This window comes from Macaca fascicularis, chromosome 5, assembly GCF_037993035.2.
Source record: "Macaca fascicularis isolate 582-1 chromosome 5, T2T-MFA8v1.1".
NCBI lineage: Eukaryota > Metazoa > Chordata > Mammalia > Primates > Cercopithecidae > Macaca > Macaca fascicularis.
Genome location: NC_088379.1, coordinates 65,898,444 through 65,916,439, shown reverse-complemented (window position 1 = coordinate 65,916,439; position 17,996 = coordinate 65,898,444). Strand labels below are relative to the sequence as shown.

The 17,996-nt window shown below is 36.4% G+C and overlaps 1 protein-coding gene across 1 annotated transcript in view; it reads right to left on the bottom strand.

The window, feature by feature from the left end:
• Positions 1–17,996, bottom strand: part of TMPRSS11D (transmembrane serine protease 11D) — a 60,996-nt gene that overhangs the window by 28,534 nt on the left and 14,466 nt on the right. The window contains exons 2-3 of the mRNA XM_005555187.4: positions 6,014–6,135; positions 523–641 (exon numbers count right to left, since the gene is read on the bottom strand). Of these exons, the coding sequence (XP_005555244.2) occupies positions 523–641; positions 6,014–6,135 (241 nt within the window). The remainder of the gene's footprint in view (positions 1–522; positions 642–6,013; positions 6,136–17,996) is intronic.

The following is a 17,996-nucleotide window of genomic DNA, read 5'->3' as shown; positions in this document are numbered from 1 at the left end:
ACTGGTGAGGTCTCCTGGCAAGCAGCCAGAGGCCCTCTTCAAGTCAGAGCTCAAGCTTGCTTTGCATATTTCTGTTCAAACTTCCATGTGTATCATTGAACCAAAGTGTAATGTTGTCCAAACTATGTTATTACTGACATGGTAAACCTGTCTTTTAACACCTCCTGCCTTGTGTCTTTAGTTGAACAAGGAAGAGGGAAGGGGGCAAAATGAAAACAATTTAAAAAGACAATGTCAATGCTTAATTAAACAAATAAAAACTTTCAGTATTTGAATTCATAAACAAATAAAATGTATTTAATCATGGCCTTTCTAACACTTTTTACTCATGACAAATATGTGAATAAGAACCAGTATATGAGTAAACTAACTTGATAAAAGCAGAGAGAAACACATGTTTCACCATACAAGGAAGGAAAATATGTAGAGCACCTAGCAACTGAAAATATATTACAAAACATTAGGTTTATTATCATATTCATTTTATAATGGAATAAAGAGCAGAGACAAACATTAACTTACCAGAGATTCAATTCTTCCACTCAAAGTCCTGTATTCCTGTGTAGCTGGTGAATTTAACTGACTATTATATTCAACATTTAGGAGTTGAAAACTGCTCCTGTAAAAGTAAGATTTTTGATCTGGAAAAGAAATAAAAGGGAGGGTCAGTCTTACTTTACTAAGTAGTTAAACTTTTAATTTATTCAGGATTATGGGATGTTATATTATAGAATTTCAAAAATTTGCTTTCCTTGAAAGAAAAAGTTCTATGCTTAATATGAGTGTAATTATGATAAAATTATTATCTTTTCCATTTTTAAAAAGATTGGCAAAGCCAGAGTGGTGTAGATGTTTTAAAATCAGAGTGGAATTATTATTTGAGAAATTAAAAATAGTCAGAAATACTATAATTTTTGTTCTTGCTATATTTTAAGGGAGGTTTGTGGTGTATTTATTCAGGAAATATTAATGAGTGTTTGTAATATACTATTATTCATGTATCATTAGGAAAGAACCCAAAGTAATTGTGAAATTTTAAAAAATTATTTTCAAATAATGTTCTTTATAGAGGAGTTAGTGATTCTCCATTAGTTTTTCTGGAGTAAGCTAGAAGATAAGTCATCTGACAAGATATCTAATCTAGTAATCCAATGTAAATTATTTTCATCAAAAGGCACCTTGCAAAATAAAAAGCTTGACAGACCAATAACAAGTAATAAGATTGAATCAGTAATAAAATGTCTCCTAATAAATAAATGTCCAGGACTGATGGCTTTATTGCTATTCTACTAAACCTTCAAAGAAGAACTGACACCAATTCTCCTCAAACTACTCAAAAACATCAAACAGGAGGGAGTTCTCCCCAAGTCATTCTATGAAGCCAGTATTACTCTGATAGAAAACCAGGCAAGGACACAATAAAAAAAAAATAATACTACAGGCCAGGTGCAGTGGCTCATGCCTGTAATCCCAGCACTTTGGAAGGCCAAGGTGGGTGGATCACGAGGTCAGGAGTTGGAGACCAGCCTGACCAACATGGTGAAACCCTGTCTCTACTAAATATACAAAAATTAACCAGGTGTGGTGGTGGGCATCTGTAATCCCAGCTACTTGGGAGGCCGAGGCAGGAGAATTGCTTGAACTCGGGAGGTGGAGGTTAAAGTGAGCCAAGATCAAGCCACTTTGCTCCAGCCTAGGTCACAGAGCAAGACTCCATCTCAAAAAAAAAAAAAAAAAAAAAAATACAGGCCAGTATTACTGATAAACGCAGAGGCAAAAATCCTCAACAAAATACTATCAAACTGAATCCAACATCATATCAAAATGATAATATACCACAATCAACTAAGATTTATCCCAGAGATGCAAGAATGGTTCAACGTATGCAAACCAATAAACTTAATACATCACATAAACAGAATGAAGACAAAAAACATATGATCATCTCAATAGACGTTCAATAGATTCAATATCCCGTCATAATAAAAACTCAACAAACTAGGCTTAGAAGAGGAATACCTCAACAACATGAAGGCTGACCAACCCACAGCTAACATTTTACCAAATAGGGAAAAGCTGAAAGCCTTTCCTCTAAGAACTGGAACAAGACAAGTATGTCCACTTTCATCACTCCTATTCAACATAGTACTGGAAGTCCTAACCAGAGCAATCAGGTGAGAGAAAGAAATAAAAAGGCATTCAAATTGGAAAAGAAGTTACATATTCAAATTGTTCTTTTTGCAGATTATATAATTTTATACCCCAAAAACCTAAAGACTCCACCAAAAACTCTTAGATCTGATATATAATTTCAATAAAGTTGCAGGATATAACTCAATATATAAAAATCTGTAGCATTTCTATACACCAACAATGAAATAGCTGAGAAACAAATCAAGAAGGTAATTCCATCTTCTACAAGGAAAACTACAAAACACTGATGAAAGAAATGGAAGAGGACACAAACAAATGGAAAGACATTTCTTGCTCATGGATTGAAAGAACTGATACCATTTAAATGACTATACTCTTCAAAGCAATCTATAGATTCAATGCAATCCCTATCAAAATACCAACATCACTTTTCACAGAAATAGAAAAAGCCATCCTAAAATTTGTATGAAACAAAAAAGAGCCCAAATAGTCAAATCAAACCTGAGCAGAAAGAACAAATCTGGAGACATCACACTACCTGGCATCAAACTATACTCCAAGGCTATAGTAACCAAAACAGCATGGTATTGGTATAAAAACAGACACATAGACCAATGAAATAGAATAGAAAGCCCAGAAAGAAATTCACATACAGACAACTGAATTTCAACAAAAGTGTTAAGAACAAACAATGGGGAAAGCACATTCTATTCAATGAATAGTACTAGGAAAACTGGATATCCATTTGCAGAAGTATGAAACTGGACCCTTATCTCTCACTATATACACAAATCAACATAAGATGGATCAAAGACTTAAATGTAAGACCTACAACTATGAGAACTATTAAAAGAAAACCGAGAGGAAACACTTCATGTCTTTAGTCTAGGGAAATAATTTATGACTATGACCTGAAAAGTACAGACAACAAAACCAAAAATAGACAAATGGGAATTAATTAAACTAAAAAGCTTCTACAGAGCTAAGAAACAACCAACAGAATGGAAAGACAACCTGTTGAATGGGAAAAAAATATTTGCCAACTGTTCATCTGACAAGAGACTAATATCCAGAATATACAAGGACCCAAACAACACAACACTAAAAAAAAATAAAAATAAAAATTTCATTAAGGAGTAGGCAAAGAACATGAGCGAACATTTCTCAAAATAAGACATACAAATCATCAGCAGGTACATGAAAAAATACTCAACATTGCTAATCATCAGAGAAACACAAATCAAAACCACAATGAGATACCATCTCACCTCAGTTAAGATTACTATTACCAAAATACAAAAATAACAGATACTGGTTAGAATGCAGAGAGAAGAGAATTCTTATACACTGTTGGTGGAAATGTAAATTAGTGCAGCTATTGTGGAAAACGGTATTGAGATTTCTCATAAAACTAAAACAGAACTACCATATGATCCAGCAATCCTACTACTGGATATTTATCCAAAGGAAAAGAAATCACCATGTCAAAGAAATATTTGTACTTGGGTGTTTATCTCAGCGCTGTTCACAACAGCCAAGATGTGGAATCAACCTATGTGTCCATCAAGAAATGAATGGATAAAGAAAATATTATATATATATATTTACATATATATATAATATATATATAATATATATATATACACACACACACAAACAATAGAATACTATTTGGCCATAAAAAGAATGAAATCTTGTCATTTGCAGCAACATGGGTGGAATTGGAGGTCATTGTGTTAAGTGAAATAAGCCAAGCACAGAAAGACAAAATTAGCCAGGCATGGTGGCTCATGCCTGTAATCCTAGCACTTGGGTAGGCAGAGCTGGGAAGATCACTTGAAGCCAGGAATTTGAGACCAGCCTGGGCAACAAAGTGAGACCCCATCTCTACAACTAAAAAAAGAATAAAAAAGAAAGACAAATATGTTCTAACTATATGTGGGAGCTTAAAAAGTTGATCTCATCAATGTAGAGAGTAGAATGACAGATACTGGAGACTGGAAAGGGTGGAGCATTGTGAGGGGGATTGAAGAGAGGTTGGCTAACAGGTATAAACATATAGTTAGATAAATGGTGTAAGTTTTATAGTTTAATAGCAGAGCAGAGTGACAACAGTTAACAACAATATATTATGTATTTCAAAGTAGCTAGAAAAGAGGACTTGAGTTGTTCCAACACATAGAAATGATAAATACTCAAAGTGCTGTATACCTCAAATACCCGGGCTTGATCATTACACATTCTAAGTATGTAACAAAATATGACCTGTATCCCATAAATACGTAAGATGTTATGTATCATTAAAACAACAAAAACAACAACAATAACGACAGGGGTCTTCCAGAGGACCTTTTCAGTTGTGTGAAAGAGATAAAAGTCTCCAAAACATATCTGTACACAACTCATAAACATTATGAAGATGTACATAACCTAATGGAATCTGTCTCAGAACAAAAATCTCTGCTTTCCTTTGATCATTCATATGCATTACTTATGCAAACAAACACCTTGGTAAGGGGCAAAAGTTGGAGATACTGGGGGAATGGTGGTTGTTTGTAGTGGAAGATCAAGTCATTTAGGGGCCATAAGTGATCATTGGAACACAGTTTGCAGATGACTTACCAAAGCGCTTACTCTTTAGGCATGACAATGCCGTGTCATTACGAGTGAAAATTCATTAATTTAATCCGAAACTCCATGTCTCTTTTTTCTACCTCTGTAGTTCACCTTAGGTATAGGTGACTCCAGGTGATTTGATAGCAAAATGCAGTCAAAAGCAAAATTTAGCCACAACCTTTACATTTGATTGGCTGAAATGATTGAGTATCATTATCGGTATTTCTAATGTTGGTAATTGTATTACACCATTGGAAGTATTTCAACCTTTGCATAGTTAAGCATTTTTACCTGTTTACAATTGGACATACTATAAGTTATATTCTGTCTCTTTTTCTCTTAACACTCACACATACCCATGTACACACCTGCACACCCACACACGATTTAAGTGATTTAATAGAATTATATTTAAAATAAAAATAACCTCAAAGTGTATTTTAAGTGAAAAAAAGATTCTAATATATGATATTATTTAGTAAAATTTGACACATTTTACATATCTATGTTAAAGCATCTGAAAGAGCCTTCATAGAGATTTTTACAGAAAGTTGTTTATGAATGAGCATGGTATGTGTATTCTTTACATTATTTTTTCTTGTCCATGTTGTCTATTGTTTTAGTGATATAATAAAAAATTAAACAAAATAAAAGAGACAAATAACTAAAGAACATGATGTTTTAAAAAGTTTGACTTTACCCCTTTTTATTTCTCAACTGAAAATTTATCTCCTGACCAACCTAACTGTTAGGCCTGTAAGACACTGTTTTCAGAAGACAGAGCATTATTTGTTAATAAGAATGGACAAATACTTAGGTACATCCAAATTTTAGTGTTGAAACTTAGGGTTCTTTGCAATATTTCACTTTTGTGATTTTATCAGGTTATCAATGAAGGAAATCATAGTATTATTGAAAAACAAAATGAGTAAATTTTAGCATCAGAAAATTATTGAGGTTTTTTTTTCCTTTGGATAGAATAATTCTTTTTTGAGTAACAATGTTTGGTATACTCAAAAGGTATGTTTGGGGCACTAAAAATGGCCAAAATAGGAAAGAGAAAAAATACTGATTGAGGAAAAATACAGATATGAATCTATATTTGGGGAAGAACTATAAGTAAGATATATAATCACATTATATTAAGAAATAAAAGCCATAATAAAAGAAAGAATGCCAAACTTTAAATCTGAAATCGTACGTCACTATTAAATCTAAAGAGTAATAATGCTCTGGTACTTACCAAAAGCTAAAAAGTAAACAAGTAGAGCTATGGTCACTGCCAGGATCACTACCCCTGCGACGACAATGAAACATACGACATATGGATTCAGAAATCTTGAAGTCGATGGTACACGTGCTGGCCTTACGAGAGAGAGAGAGATCAAAGAAAGTCATTCATTTCACTGATTTCAGCCATCATTTTAGTGCTCACGATTGTCTTCTGTCTTTCACGATCTCTTATCTGGCACATGGCTCTAGCCATAGAAACATATTCCTAGAAATGAAACTGAACTTAACAGGGTTGTCCTTAATGGTTTTTTTTTCAAGCTTTTTTTTTTTTTTTCTTCCCCAGCACAAAATGATTGAAGTTCAATTAGTCTGATGGAAGAAGGAAGTCTGACTTATGGTTTGGAATTACTTTCCCTTCTGCCAATTGATAAAGTTTCCAAGAATAACAAACAAATCATTCTCTGTTCTACTGCAATGTCTTCCAAACTTCGATGCTGGACACTACGGTAGTAATCATCCTTGCTTGGGCACCATCCCCAAGGCTGTACTGAAGAGAGATCATTTGAGTGGGAAGAAGTGTTGAGGAATATGAAGCAGGGGTGGGGCAGTAAGGGGGTCAGGACAGTAGCATTTCTCATTGCAAGATTCCCCATATTATTAAAAATCGGCAGAGGCATAGAGAATCAGGGAGAATAGCAAGCACCTGAAATGAATTAAAACTGCTCCAACAGCCAATGATTTATGTGATTTATCATATTTTCTCCATGAATTTGTACTAATATATAGTCACACACACTCACACTGGGAAAGTCACCAGAGGAGCTGGGTGTGAAATCCAGTTTTACCCTTTGTTTGCTTGGAGGTCATATTGTTATTTATCTGAGTTTTTCTTTATCTGAAAAATAGGAATAATAATACTTACCAAAAAAGGTTGTTTTGAAGATTAAGTGGGGTCATGTTATGTGTTATAAAGTATATATTTCTAGTTCAATAGGTTATCCAACTTGGCTGTGAACACCTTGAAGGTAAAGATACTATTCATGCCTATGCTTAACATAGGCAAAGTGTTTAACACTTTGCAGAATGCTTGGGTTATACAGGTGTTTTCTAAATACTTATGGTATTTATAAATATTTATTGCCTATGTTAATTCTTGACATATTTCAGATTTAAAAGCCTCAATAGAGCTGAGAAGCAGTTATATTTAGGCATATTCTAATTTTTATATTTTTCTATTTTGTTTTGCCAACATTCTGGTACAAGTGACAAGGGTACATTCTGAGGGTCAGTGCTGTGGGACACATTTCACTGCAGTGTCGTCTGGTATTGTTTGGGCTCTACCCAACTCACAGGCCTATAAAAGGGCACCTCTTGATATTTTGTATTGTGTCACTTACACATTGTATGCTGTGGCACTGGAACTAGTAACATTTCAGAAGATTGTTGGAAGCAGACATAGATTTGCCAGTTTTCCATTTTGTTGAATAAACACAGAACACTTTATAAAAATTGATCCTGCTCAAGCATGATCACTTTTAAAAAGAGCATTTAAATATATAACATAGGAAGAAAATAACCTCAGAACAATTTATTAAATGCTATAACTTTATGATGTCTTTTTGCTATATTTGTCTTATTTGTTCATTTTGCTACACTAATGAAAACTGGCTTTCACTGACACGGGTTGAGAGTCCAGTGTTCAGCAACCACTACTGTAGTAATTTTCTGGTTGAAAACTGTCACTTTGACATTTGTTTACTATTTGAGTTTCAGTTTACCCATTTGTTACCTCATGGGGTTATTGTGCCTGTTACATGCAATCACAAATGCATAGTGTTTGGTATTTGTGATTTCAGTAATTAATAGTGGCTGCTGAGTAGGGAAAGAGTCAAAAAGGGACAGAGTTGGAGGCAAATGTAACTCCAAAGGCTAAACAAATCTCAAATTGTTCCTTTCTGCAACAATTAGGGATTGATTATGTTTCCAGAGATAGCTGATATGTCAGGATCTGCAAGCTTGGAGTGAGAAGAACTGTAAACAAGGATTAAGATGGAGGCTAAAACCTCCAAAAAATGAAATCAAAAGACTAGAGTCAATATATGCTTTAACTTGGATGAGCCTCCCACAGGGATGACATTACAGCCAATTTTGCTTTCAGTTCATGAAAAACGTCTTGAACTCAATAACTGAAAAGCACCATGAGACATATGACTCAACAAAGGGTGTGGAGCCAAAATTACCTTACTTTCACAAGCCATAACTAATTACATAAGAATGAATTGTTCCACCCTGTAGAAACAACTGAAGAAATAGCATGTTTCAACTTTCAATAGCATGTTCAACTTATAGTTGAACCTCTGAACGTTGCTAACACAAACTAAATTGTGCACAGTATTTACTCTATGTTTGTAAATACTGAATTTGTTTGTAAATACTGAATATGTTTGTAAATACTGAATTTTAATTCATAATGCAATGGAAATATGTGAAACAAAATATTTTGCTTTTAAAGCAGGGTCTTGATCAGAGAGATTTTTAGTGCTTGCATTTAAACAGCAAAGCAGATATCCATTTGTGACCCATTTACCCAGTTTCCCTCTCACTCTTTCTCTTTTATATTGACTTGAAAAAAATTGCATGAGGGTGGAAAATTTATCTTTTCATACTTTATTGTGAAAGTCTATCTGTCAGACATTGTACATGTACATTGTCAGTCTTCACGATCTTTTCGTAGCCTTGTAAATTCTGTATTATGATTGCATTGTAAACATAGGAAAGGTGAGGCTCAGAGAGTGAATAACTTATGCTTATTCAGGAGTGACAGAGCTGGAAACAGAAACCAGGTAAATTTGAATAAAGAGACATGAACTTCCGCTCACATACACTTCGTCCCTAAGTACATTGCTTCACATTACAGAGAATGGAAAAGCTTTGGGTTTCATGTCTCTCCTGACCTCACTTGGGGGGAAGCAAAGGGAATCACCATTTATTAATAATAATATTTCTCAAGATAGATCTTGAGCCCAGACCTCTCTCTTTGAGCTGCACATCATCATTTCCAATTACTAATTGAACGTGTTATGGGTGCTTTACAACCACCTTAAATAGAAAAGTTCAAAACCGAACTTGGTATTTTTTCTCCCATTGGACTGTAGTGTTTGAGGATATGCCCAGGGTTGTATTAAAGAATTTTTCTACAAGACATTTTTTCCAATTAAAACATGATCATTTCTTATTTTTTTTGAAATTTCCTTTGTTCTAATATCAGCCATGTCTTTCAAATGAAGGAACTGAGATATGAAAGATTTATTTAATTGATTTTAAACTTCTAAGCACAGTGTTTAATTCCTACATCATAAAGCACTTCTAAGGGGATGGGAAAGGGAACTAGACTAGAGGTAGGAGATGTGGATTCAAGTACTCTGTCAAATATAAGCTACGTGATCTCACATTAATCATAATTATTTTAAGCTTCAGATTTCAAAAAAATTTAAATGATAAAGACAATACCTTCCTCATAATTTGATTTTTTAAAAAATCAAATAAAACAGTGTATATACCAATGGTTTGTAAACTGGAATTTAAGGTATTATTATAGAGGCAACTGAAGTATAACAACAAGATTCCTAGAACTGAAGATTTTTCTGCCAGTAACTGTTGTGTGAGCTTGGATGAGTCCTTTTAATATTGCGGAATCTTAGTTCCCCTGCGACATGTTGGTAATAACAACAGTTATTGTACAGTATATTTTGTGAGAATTAGAGCAGATGACATGCATGCTGTATAAATTATAAAGGGCTAAATAACCATAAAAAACTTTTGAGAAAAATAAAATTTTAATTAATTAATTTATTACTATATATTTTAACTTATACTATCAAGAGAAAAAAACGCATTTATTTAAAATATTCAGTATTACCTGTTTACCGATTTACCTTTTTCAAATTATACTACAAAGCTATAGTAACCAAAACAGCATCATACTGGCATAAAAATAGACACATAGATCAATGAAACAGAATAGAGAACCCAGAAATAAAGTCACATACCTACAGCCAACTGACCTTTGAGAGAGTTGACAAAAACATACACTAGGGAAAGGACACCCCATTTAATAAATGGTGGTGGTAAAACTGGATTGCTGTATATCAAAGAATAAAATTGGACCTCTGTCTCTCACTGTATGCAAAAATTAAGTCAAGATGGATTAAAGAGTTAAATTTAAGATCTGAAAGTCTTAAAATGCTAGAAGAAAATGTAGGGAAAACTTTTGGACATTAACCTAGGCAAAGAATTTATGACTAAGTCCTCAAAAGCAAATGCAACAAAATAAAAATAGAGAAATGATACTTAAACTAAAAAGCTTCTGCACAGCAAAAGAAATAATCAACAGAGTGAACAGACAACCTGAAAAATGGGAGAAAATATTTGCAAGCTATGCATCTTATAAAAGACTAATGTCTAGAAGGTATAAGGAACTCCAATAAAAACAGCAAAATTACACAATAACCCCATTAAAGAGTGGACTGAGGACATCAATAGACATTTCTCAAAAGAGACATACAAATAGCCACAAACACATGAAAAAATGCTCAATATCACTAATCAGAGAAGTGCAAATTAAAACCACAATGAGATAACCTGTTACACCCGTCAGAACGGTTATGAGAAAGTCAGGGTATAACAGATGTTGGTGAGGATGCAGAGAAAAGGGAACACTTACACACTTTTGGTGGAAAAGTAAATTAGTAAAACCTCTATGAAAAACAATATGGAGACTTCTCAAAGAATTAAAAATAGAACTACCATTTGATCCAGCAATCCAACTATTGAGTATCTACCCAAAGGAAAAGAAATTACATCAAAAATTACTAGTACTCATATGTTTATTGCAGCATGATTTATAATAGCAAAGATGTGCATTAAACCTAAGTGTCTATCAACAGATCATTAGGGAAATATATATACACATATATATTTATCAGAATACTACTCAACCATAAAAGGAATAAAATCATGTCTTTTACAGCAATATGGATGGAACTGGAGGCTACTATCTTAAGTGAAACAATTCAGAAACAAAAAATCAAATATCATGGCACAAGATGGCCGAATAGGAACAGCTCCGGTCTATAGCTCCCAGCATAAGTGACACAAAAGACGCGTGATTTCTGCATTTCCGACTGAGGTACCCGGCTCATCTTACAGCGGCTTGTCAGACAGTGGGTGCAGGACAGTGGGTGCAGCCCACCGAGCATGAGCCAAAGCAGGGCGAGGCATGATCTCACCTGGGAAGCGCAAGGGGTCAGGGAAATCCCTTTCCTAGCCAAGGGAAGCTGTGACAGATGGCACCTGGAAAATCGGATCACTCCAACCCTAACACTGCACTTTTCCAACAGTCTTAGCAAAGGGCACACCAGGAGATTATATCCCGCACCTGGCTCGGAGGGTCCCACGACCAGGGAGCCTCCCTCATTGCTAGCACGGCAGTCTGAGACTGAACTGCAAAGTGGCAGTGAGGTTGGGGGAGGTGCGCCTGCCATTGCTGAGGCTTGAGTAGGTAAACAAAGCGGCTGGGAAGCTGGAACTGGGTGGAGCCCACCGCAGTTCAAGGAGGCCTGCTTGCCTCTGTAGACGCCACCTCTGGGGACAGGGCATAGCCGAACAAAAGGCAGCAGAAACCACTGCAGACTTAAATGTCCCTGTTTGACAGCTTTAAAGAGAGTAGTGGTTCTCCCACCATGGAGTTTGAGATCTGAGAACAGACAGACTGCCTCCTCAAGTGGGTCCCTGACCCCCGAGTAACCAAACTGGGAGGCACCCCCCAGTAGGGGCAGAATGACACCTCACATGGTGGGGTACCCCTCAGAGATGAAGCTTCCAGAGGAATGATCAGGCAGCAACATTTGCTATTCAGAAATGTTTGCTGTTCTGCAGCCTCCGCTGCTGGCTGCTGATACCCAGGCAAACAGGGTCTGGAGTGGACCTCCAGCAAATTCCAATGGACGTGCAGCTGAGGGTCCTGACTGTTAGAAGGAAAACTAACAAGCAGAAAAAGGATATCCAGGTCTAGAACTCAGCTCTGCACCAAGCAGACCTAATAGACATCTACAGAACTCTCCACCCCAAATCGACAGAATATACATTGTTCTCAGTACATCACACTTATTCCAAAATTGACCACATAGTTGGAAGTAAAGCACTCCTCAGCAAATGTACAAGAACAGAAATTATAACAAACTGTCTGTCAGACCACAGTGCAATCAAACTAGAATTCAGGATTAAGAAACTCACTCAAAACTGCTCAACTACATTGAAACTGAACAACCTGCTCCTGAATGACTACTGCGTACATAACGAAATGAAGGCAGAAATAAAGATGTTCTTTGAAACCAGTGAGTAGCATGTAGAGGGAAATTTATAGCACTAAATGCCCACAAAAGAAAGCAGGAAAGATATAAAATTGACACCCTAACACCACAATTAAAAGAACTAGAGAGGCAAAAGTAAACACATTCAAAAGCTAGCAGAAGGCAAGAAATAACTAAGATCAGAGCAGAACTGAAGGAGATAGAGATACAAAAAACCCTTCAAAAAATCAATGAATTCAGGAGTTGGTTTTTTTGAAAAAAATCAACAAAATTGATAGACTGCTAGCAAGACTAATAAAGAAGAAAAGAGAGAAGAATCCAATAGATGCAATAAAAAATGATAAATGGGATTTCACCACCAATCCCACAGAAATACAAACTATAATCAGACCAGTAACAGGTTCTGAAATTGAGGCAATCATTAATAGCCTACCAACCAAAAATAGTCCAGCACCAGACAGATTCACAGCTGAATTCTACCAGAGATATAAGGAGGAGCTGGTACTATTCCTTCTGAAACTATTCCAATCAATAGAAAAAGAGGGAATCCTCCCTAACTCATTTTATGAGGCCAACATCATCCTGATACCAAAGCCTGGCAGAGACATAACAAAAAAAGAGAATTTTAGACCAATATCCTTGATGAACATGGATGCAAAAATCCTCAATAAAATACTGGCAAACTGAATCCAACAGCACATCAAAAAGCTTATCCACCACGATCAAGATGGCTTCATCCCTGGGATGCAAGGCTGGTTCAGCATATGCAAATCAATAAACATAATCCAGCATATAAACAGAACCAAAGACAAAAACCACATGATTATCTCAATAGATGCAGAAAAAGCCTTTGACAAAATTCAACAGCCCTTCATGCTAAAAACTCTCAATAAATTCGGTATTGATGGAACATATCTCAAAATAATAAGAGCTATTTATGAGAAACCCACAGCCAATATCATACTGAATGGGCAAAAACTGGAAACATTCCCTTAGAAAACTGGCACAAGACAGGGATGCCCTCTTTCACCACTCCTATTCAACATAGTGTTGGAAGTTCTGGCCAGGGCAATCAGGCAGGAGAAAGAAATAAAAAAATATTCAATTAGAAAAAGAGGAAGTCAAGTTGTCCTGTTTGCAGATGACACGATTGTATATTTAGAAAACTCCATTGTCTCAGCCCAAAACCTCCTTAAGCTGATAAGCAACTTCAGCAAAGTCTCAGGATACAAAATCAATGTGCAAAAATCACAAACATTCTTATACACTAATAACAGACAAAGACAAAATCATTAGTGAACTCCCATTCACAATTGCTTCAAATAGAATAAAATACCTAGGAATTCAGTTTACAAGAGATGTGAAGGACATCTTCAAGGAGAACTACAAACCACTACTCAACGAAATAAAAGAGCACACAAACAAATGGAAGAACATTCCATATTCATAGATAGGAAGAATCAATATTGTAAAAATGGCCATACCGCTCAAGATAATTTACAGATTTAATGCCATCCCCATCAAGCTACCAATGACTTTCTTCACAGATTGGAAAAAACTACTTTAAAGTTCATATGGAACCAAAAAAGAGCCTGCATTGCCAAGACAATCCCAAACAAAAAGAACAAAGCTGGAGGCATCACGCTACCTGACTTCAAGCTATACTACAAAGCTACAGTAACCAAAACAGCATGGCACTGGTACCAAAACAGAGATATAGACCAGTAGAACAGAACAGAGCCCTCAGAAATTATACCACACATCTACAACCATCTGACCTTTGACAAACCTGACAAAAACAAGAAATGGGGAAAGGATTCCCTATTTAATAAATGATGCTGGGAAAACTGGCTAGCCATATGTAGAAAGCTGAAACTGGATCCCTTCCTTACACCTTATACAAAAATTAATTCAAGATGGATTACCGACTTAAATGTTACACCTAATACCATAAAAACCCTAGAAGAAAACCTGGGCAATACCATTCAGGATAGGCATGGGCAAGGACTTCATGTCTAAAACACCAAAAGCAATGGCAACAAAAGCCAAAATTGACAAATGGGATCTAATTAAACTAAAGAGCTTCTGCTCAGCAAAAAAAAAAAAAAAAAAAAAAAAAAGAAAAAAAAAGAAAAAAAAAAAAAACTACCATCAGAGTGAACAGGCAACCTACAGAATGGGAGAAAATTTTTGTAATCTACTCATCTGACAAAGGGCTAATATCCAGAACCTACAAAGAACTCAAACAAATTTACAAGAAAAATACAACCCCATCAAAAAGTGGGCAAAGGATATGAACAGACACTTCTCAAAAGAAGACATTTATGCAGCCAACAGACACATGAAAAAATGCTCATCATCACTGGCCATCAGAGAAATGCAAATCAAAACCACAATGAGATACCATCTCACATCAGTTAGAATGGCGATTATTAAAAAGTCAGGAAACAACAGGTGCTGGAGAGGATGTGGAGAAACAGGTACACTTTTAAACCATTGGTGGGACTGCAAACTGGTTCATCCATTTTGGAAGACAGTGAGGCAATTCCTCAAGGATCTGTAACTAGATGTACCATTTGACCCAGCCATCCCATTACTGGGTATATACTCAAAGGATTATAAATCATGCTGCTATAAAGACACATGCACATGTATGTTTATTGTGACACTATTCACAATAGTAGAGACTTGGAACCAACCCAGATGTCCATCATTGATAGACTGGATTAAGAAAATGTGGCACATATACACCATAGAATACTATCCAGCCATAAAAAAGGATGAGTTCATGTCCTTTGTAGGGACATGGATGAAGCTGGAAACCATCATTCTCAGCAAACTATCGCAGGGACAAAAAACCAAACACTGCATGTTCTCACTTGTAGGTGGGAATAGAACAATGAGAACACTTGGACACAGGAAGGGGAACATCACACACCGGGGCCTGTCGTGGGGTGGGGGAGGTGGGATGGATAGCATTAGGAGATATACCTAATGTAAATGACGAGTTAATGGGTGCAGCAAACCAACATGGTACATGTATACATGTGTAACAAACTCGCACATTGTGTGCATGTACCCTAGAACTTAAAGTATAATAATTAAAAAAAAGAAAGATTTGAGCAGCCCCAACACTATCCCAAATGGGGACTTGGTGCAAATTATGAAAAGGTTCCCACAAGACACTTCCCTACCATCTGCCAAAATTGTTACAGTCACTGTCCTGATATACATTGTCTGGGATTTCCAAGCACCAGCCCCCCTCGCCCCCGGCCAGGTTTGCAGCACAGCTGTAAATTCACATTTACAGTGTGAAGCACAGCCAGCTGTAAATGACAGGAGGAAGTTCACACTCAAGAAGCAAGAATCAGGGCCTCAGGGAGGGAAGCTGCAGTTGAGTGGCCCGTAGCAGACAAGAGCGGCTCAGGCCCGCAGAAGCATGGCTGGTTAACTGGAACACAGAAAGGAGAGAGGAGTCAAGAGGGGCCTCTTAGCCCCTGTCTAGGAATCAGTCCACCTCTCTGCAGAAGAGCTTGTTTTCCGATTTGGGTTATAACTTTGAGAGAGTAAGAAAAAAAGGCAACATGGGTTGATCAGCCTTGTATTAAGAATTTTCTTACCTAAGTAACTCAGGAATGGAAAATCAAATACTGTGTGTTCTCACTTGTAAGTGGGAGCCAAGCTAGGAGGACACAAAAATACACAGTGATAGTGGACTGTGAGGCCTCAGCGGGAGTAGGCTGGGAGGTGGATGAGGGATAGAAGACTAAATACTGGGTACAGTGTACACTTGTTTGGGTGATAGTTGTGCCGATATCTCAGAATTTACTACTAAAGAACTCATCCATGAAACCAAAAACCACTTGTACCCCTAAAACTACTGAAACTAAAAAGTAAACAATAAAAAAATTCTTTCTGGAAAAAAAAAAAGAAAATGTGGCACATATACACCATGGAATACTATGCAGCCATAAAAAGGATGAGTTCATGTCCTTTGCAGGGACATGGATGAAGCTGGAAACCATCATTCTCAGCAAACTACCACAGGAACAGAAAACCAAACACCGCATGTTCTCATTCATAAGTAGGAGTTGAACAATGAGAACACATGGACACAAGGAGGGGAACGTCATACACTGGGGCCTATTGGGGGCTAGGGGGCTAGGGGAGGGATAGCATTAGGAGAAATACCTAGTGGATGACGGGTTGATGGGTGCAGCAAACCACCATGGCACGTGTATACCTATGCAACAAACCTGCACATTCTGCACATGTATCCCAGAACTTAAAGTATAATAAAAACAAAAAGATTTTTAAAAAGTCAAAGATTGCATGTTCTCTCTTATACACGGTAGCTAAATAATGTGTACACATGGACAGAGAGAGTAGAATAATGGAGACATGGAAGGGTGGGAAGGGAATGAAGGATGAAAAATTACTTAATGTGTACACTGTACCCTATTCAGGTGAAGGCTACACTAAAAGCCTAGATTTCATAACAATGCAATACATCCATGTAATAAAATTGCACTTTTACCCCTTAAAACTCTTATAAAAATTCCTTCACTCAGAGGAGGGAGGAGGAAATGCCACTAATCTTCATAGAACATGTGACATGTGAGCTATGCCTTGAAAGATGGGTAGGCCTTCTGGGTAAATGAAAAAATGGGAACAGAAGAGGCAGAAGTGCAAAGTGTGTTTGGTGAAAAGTAATTGGCCCAGTGTGGTGCTTATAGGAAAGCAGATGGAAAATAATCTAGAAAAATAAGGCTGGTCAAGATTATGGAAGACTTTGTGAGTAATGGGTTTGGACTCTTTCTTGGCCTTAGGGTATCAATGAGCTTTTTGAAATGAGGAGTTAAAGAAAAGCAGCAGTGGTTTAGAAAGGTTAATCTGGTGGCCCGGTTGGGCTGCAAGAGGCGAGAGTTATGAGGCAGGAGGTCTCATCGCGCAGACAAATTTATTAATCCATTAATGGGATATGAAGTGCCAAGGGCCATGTAGAGGCTGTGTGTGTGGAAAAGAAAGGGTTGAGGAAAATGTGGAAGATGAAGAATTAGGACCACTCCCTCATAGAGAATTCAGTGCCAGGGGCAAGAGTGGAAGTCCAAGATGAAACTTTGAAGATTGAGCTTCTGTGATCAGGGATTTAGTTATACTGGTCACATGACAAGACAATTTGAGTTGTTTTGAGACTTCAGTAACTGTCAGTATTTTTGTGTTAATTTCTCGCAGTCAGCTGTTAAGACGGGTCTCAGCTGAGCAAAGGTCTTGGGACTGGAAGTATTTTTTTTGAAGTCATTATCTTACAGGTAATATTTGAAGCTCTGAAAAAGAGTATTGGAAACCACTTATTTCACTGCCTTTGGATTAAAAAATACAGACCTTCAATATAAAATCTCTAGGCATATATGTAGACACACATGAATTTGATATAATAAAGAAGTTCTCATTACTATAGCCTTAGGTATCTAATAATAAGAGGAAACAGTTGGTAATTATGATTACATATATGTTATATAATTTATAATAATGTATATAACTTACTATATATGCAATATTACATGTATATAATTTAGGAACCTATCAATTAATGTTTATAATCATATGATCATACCATTG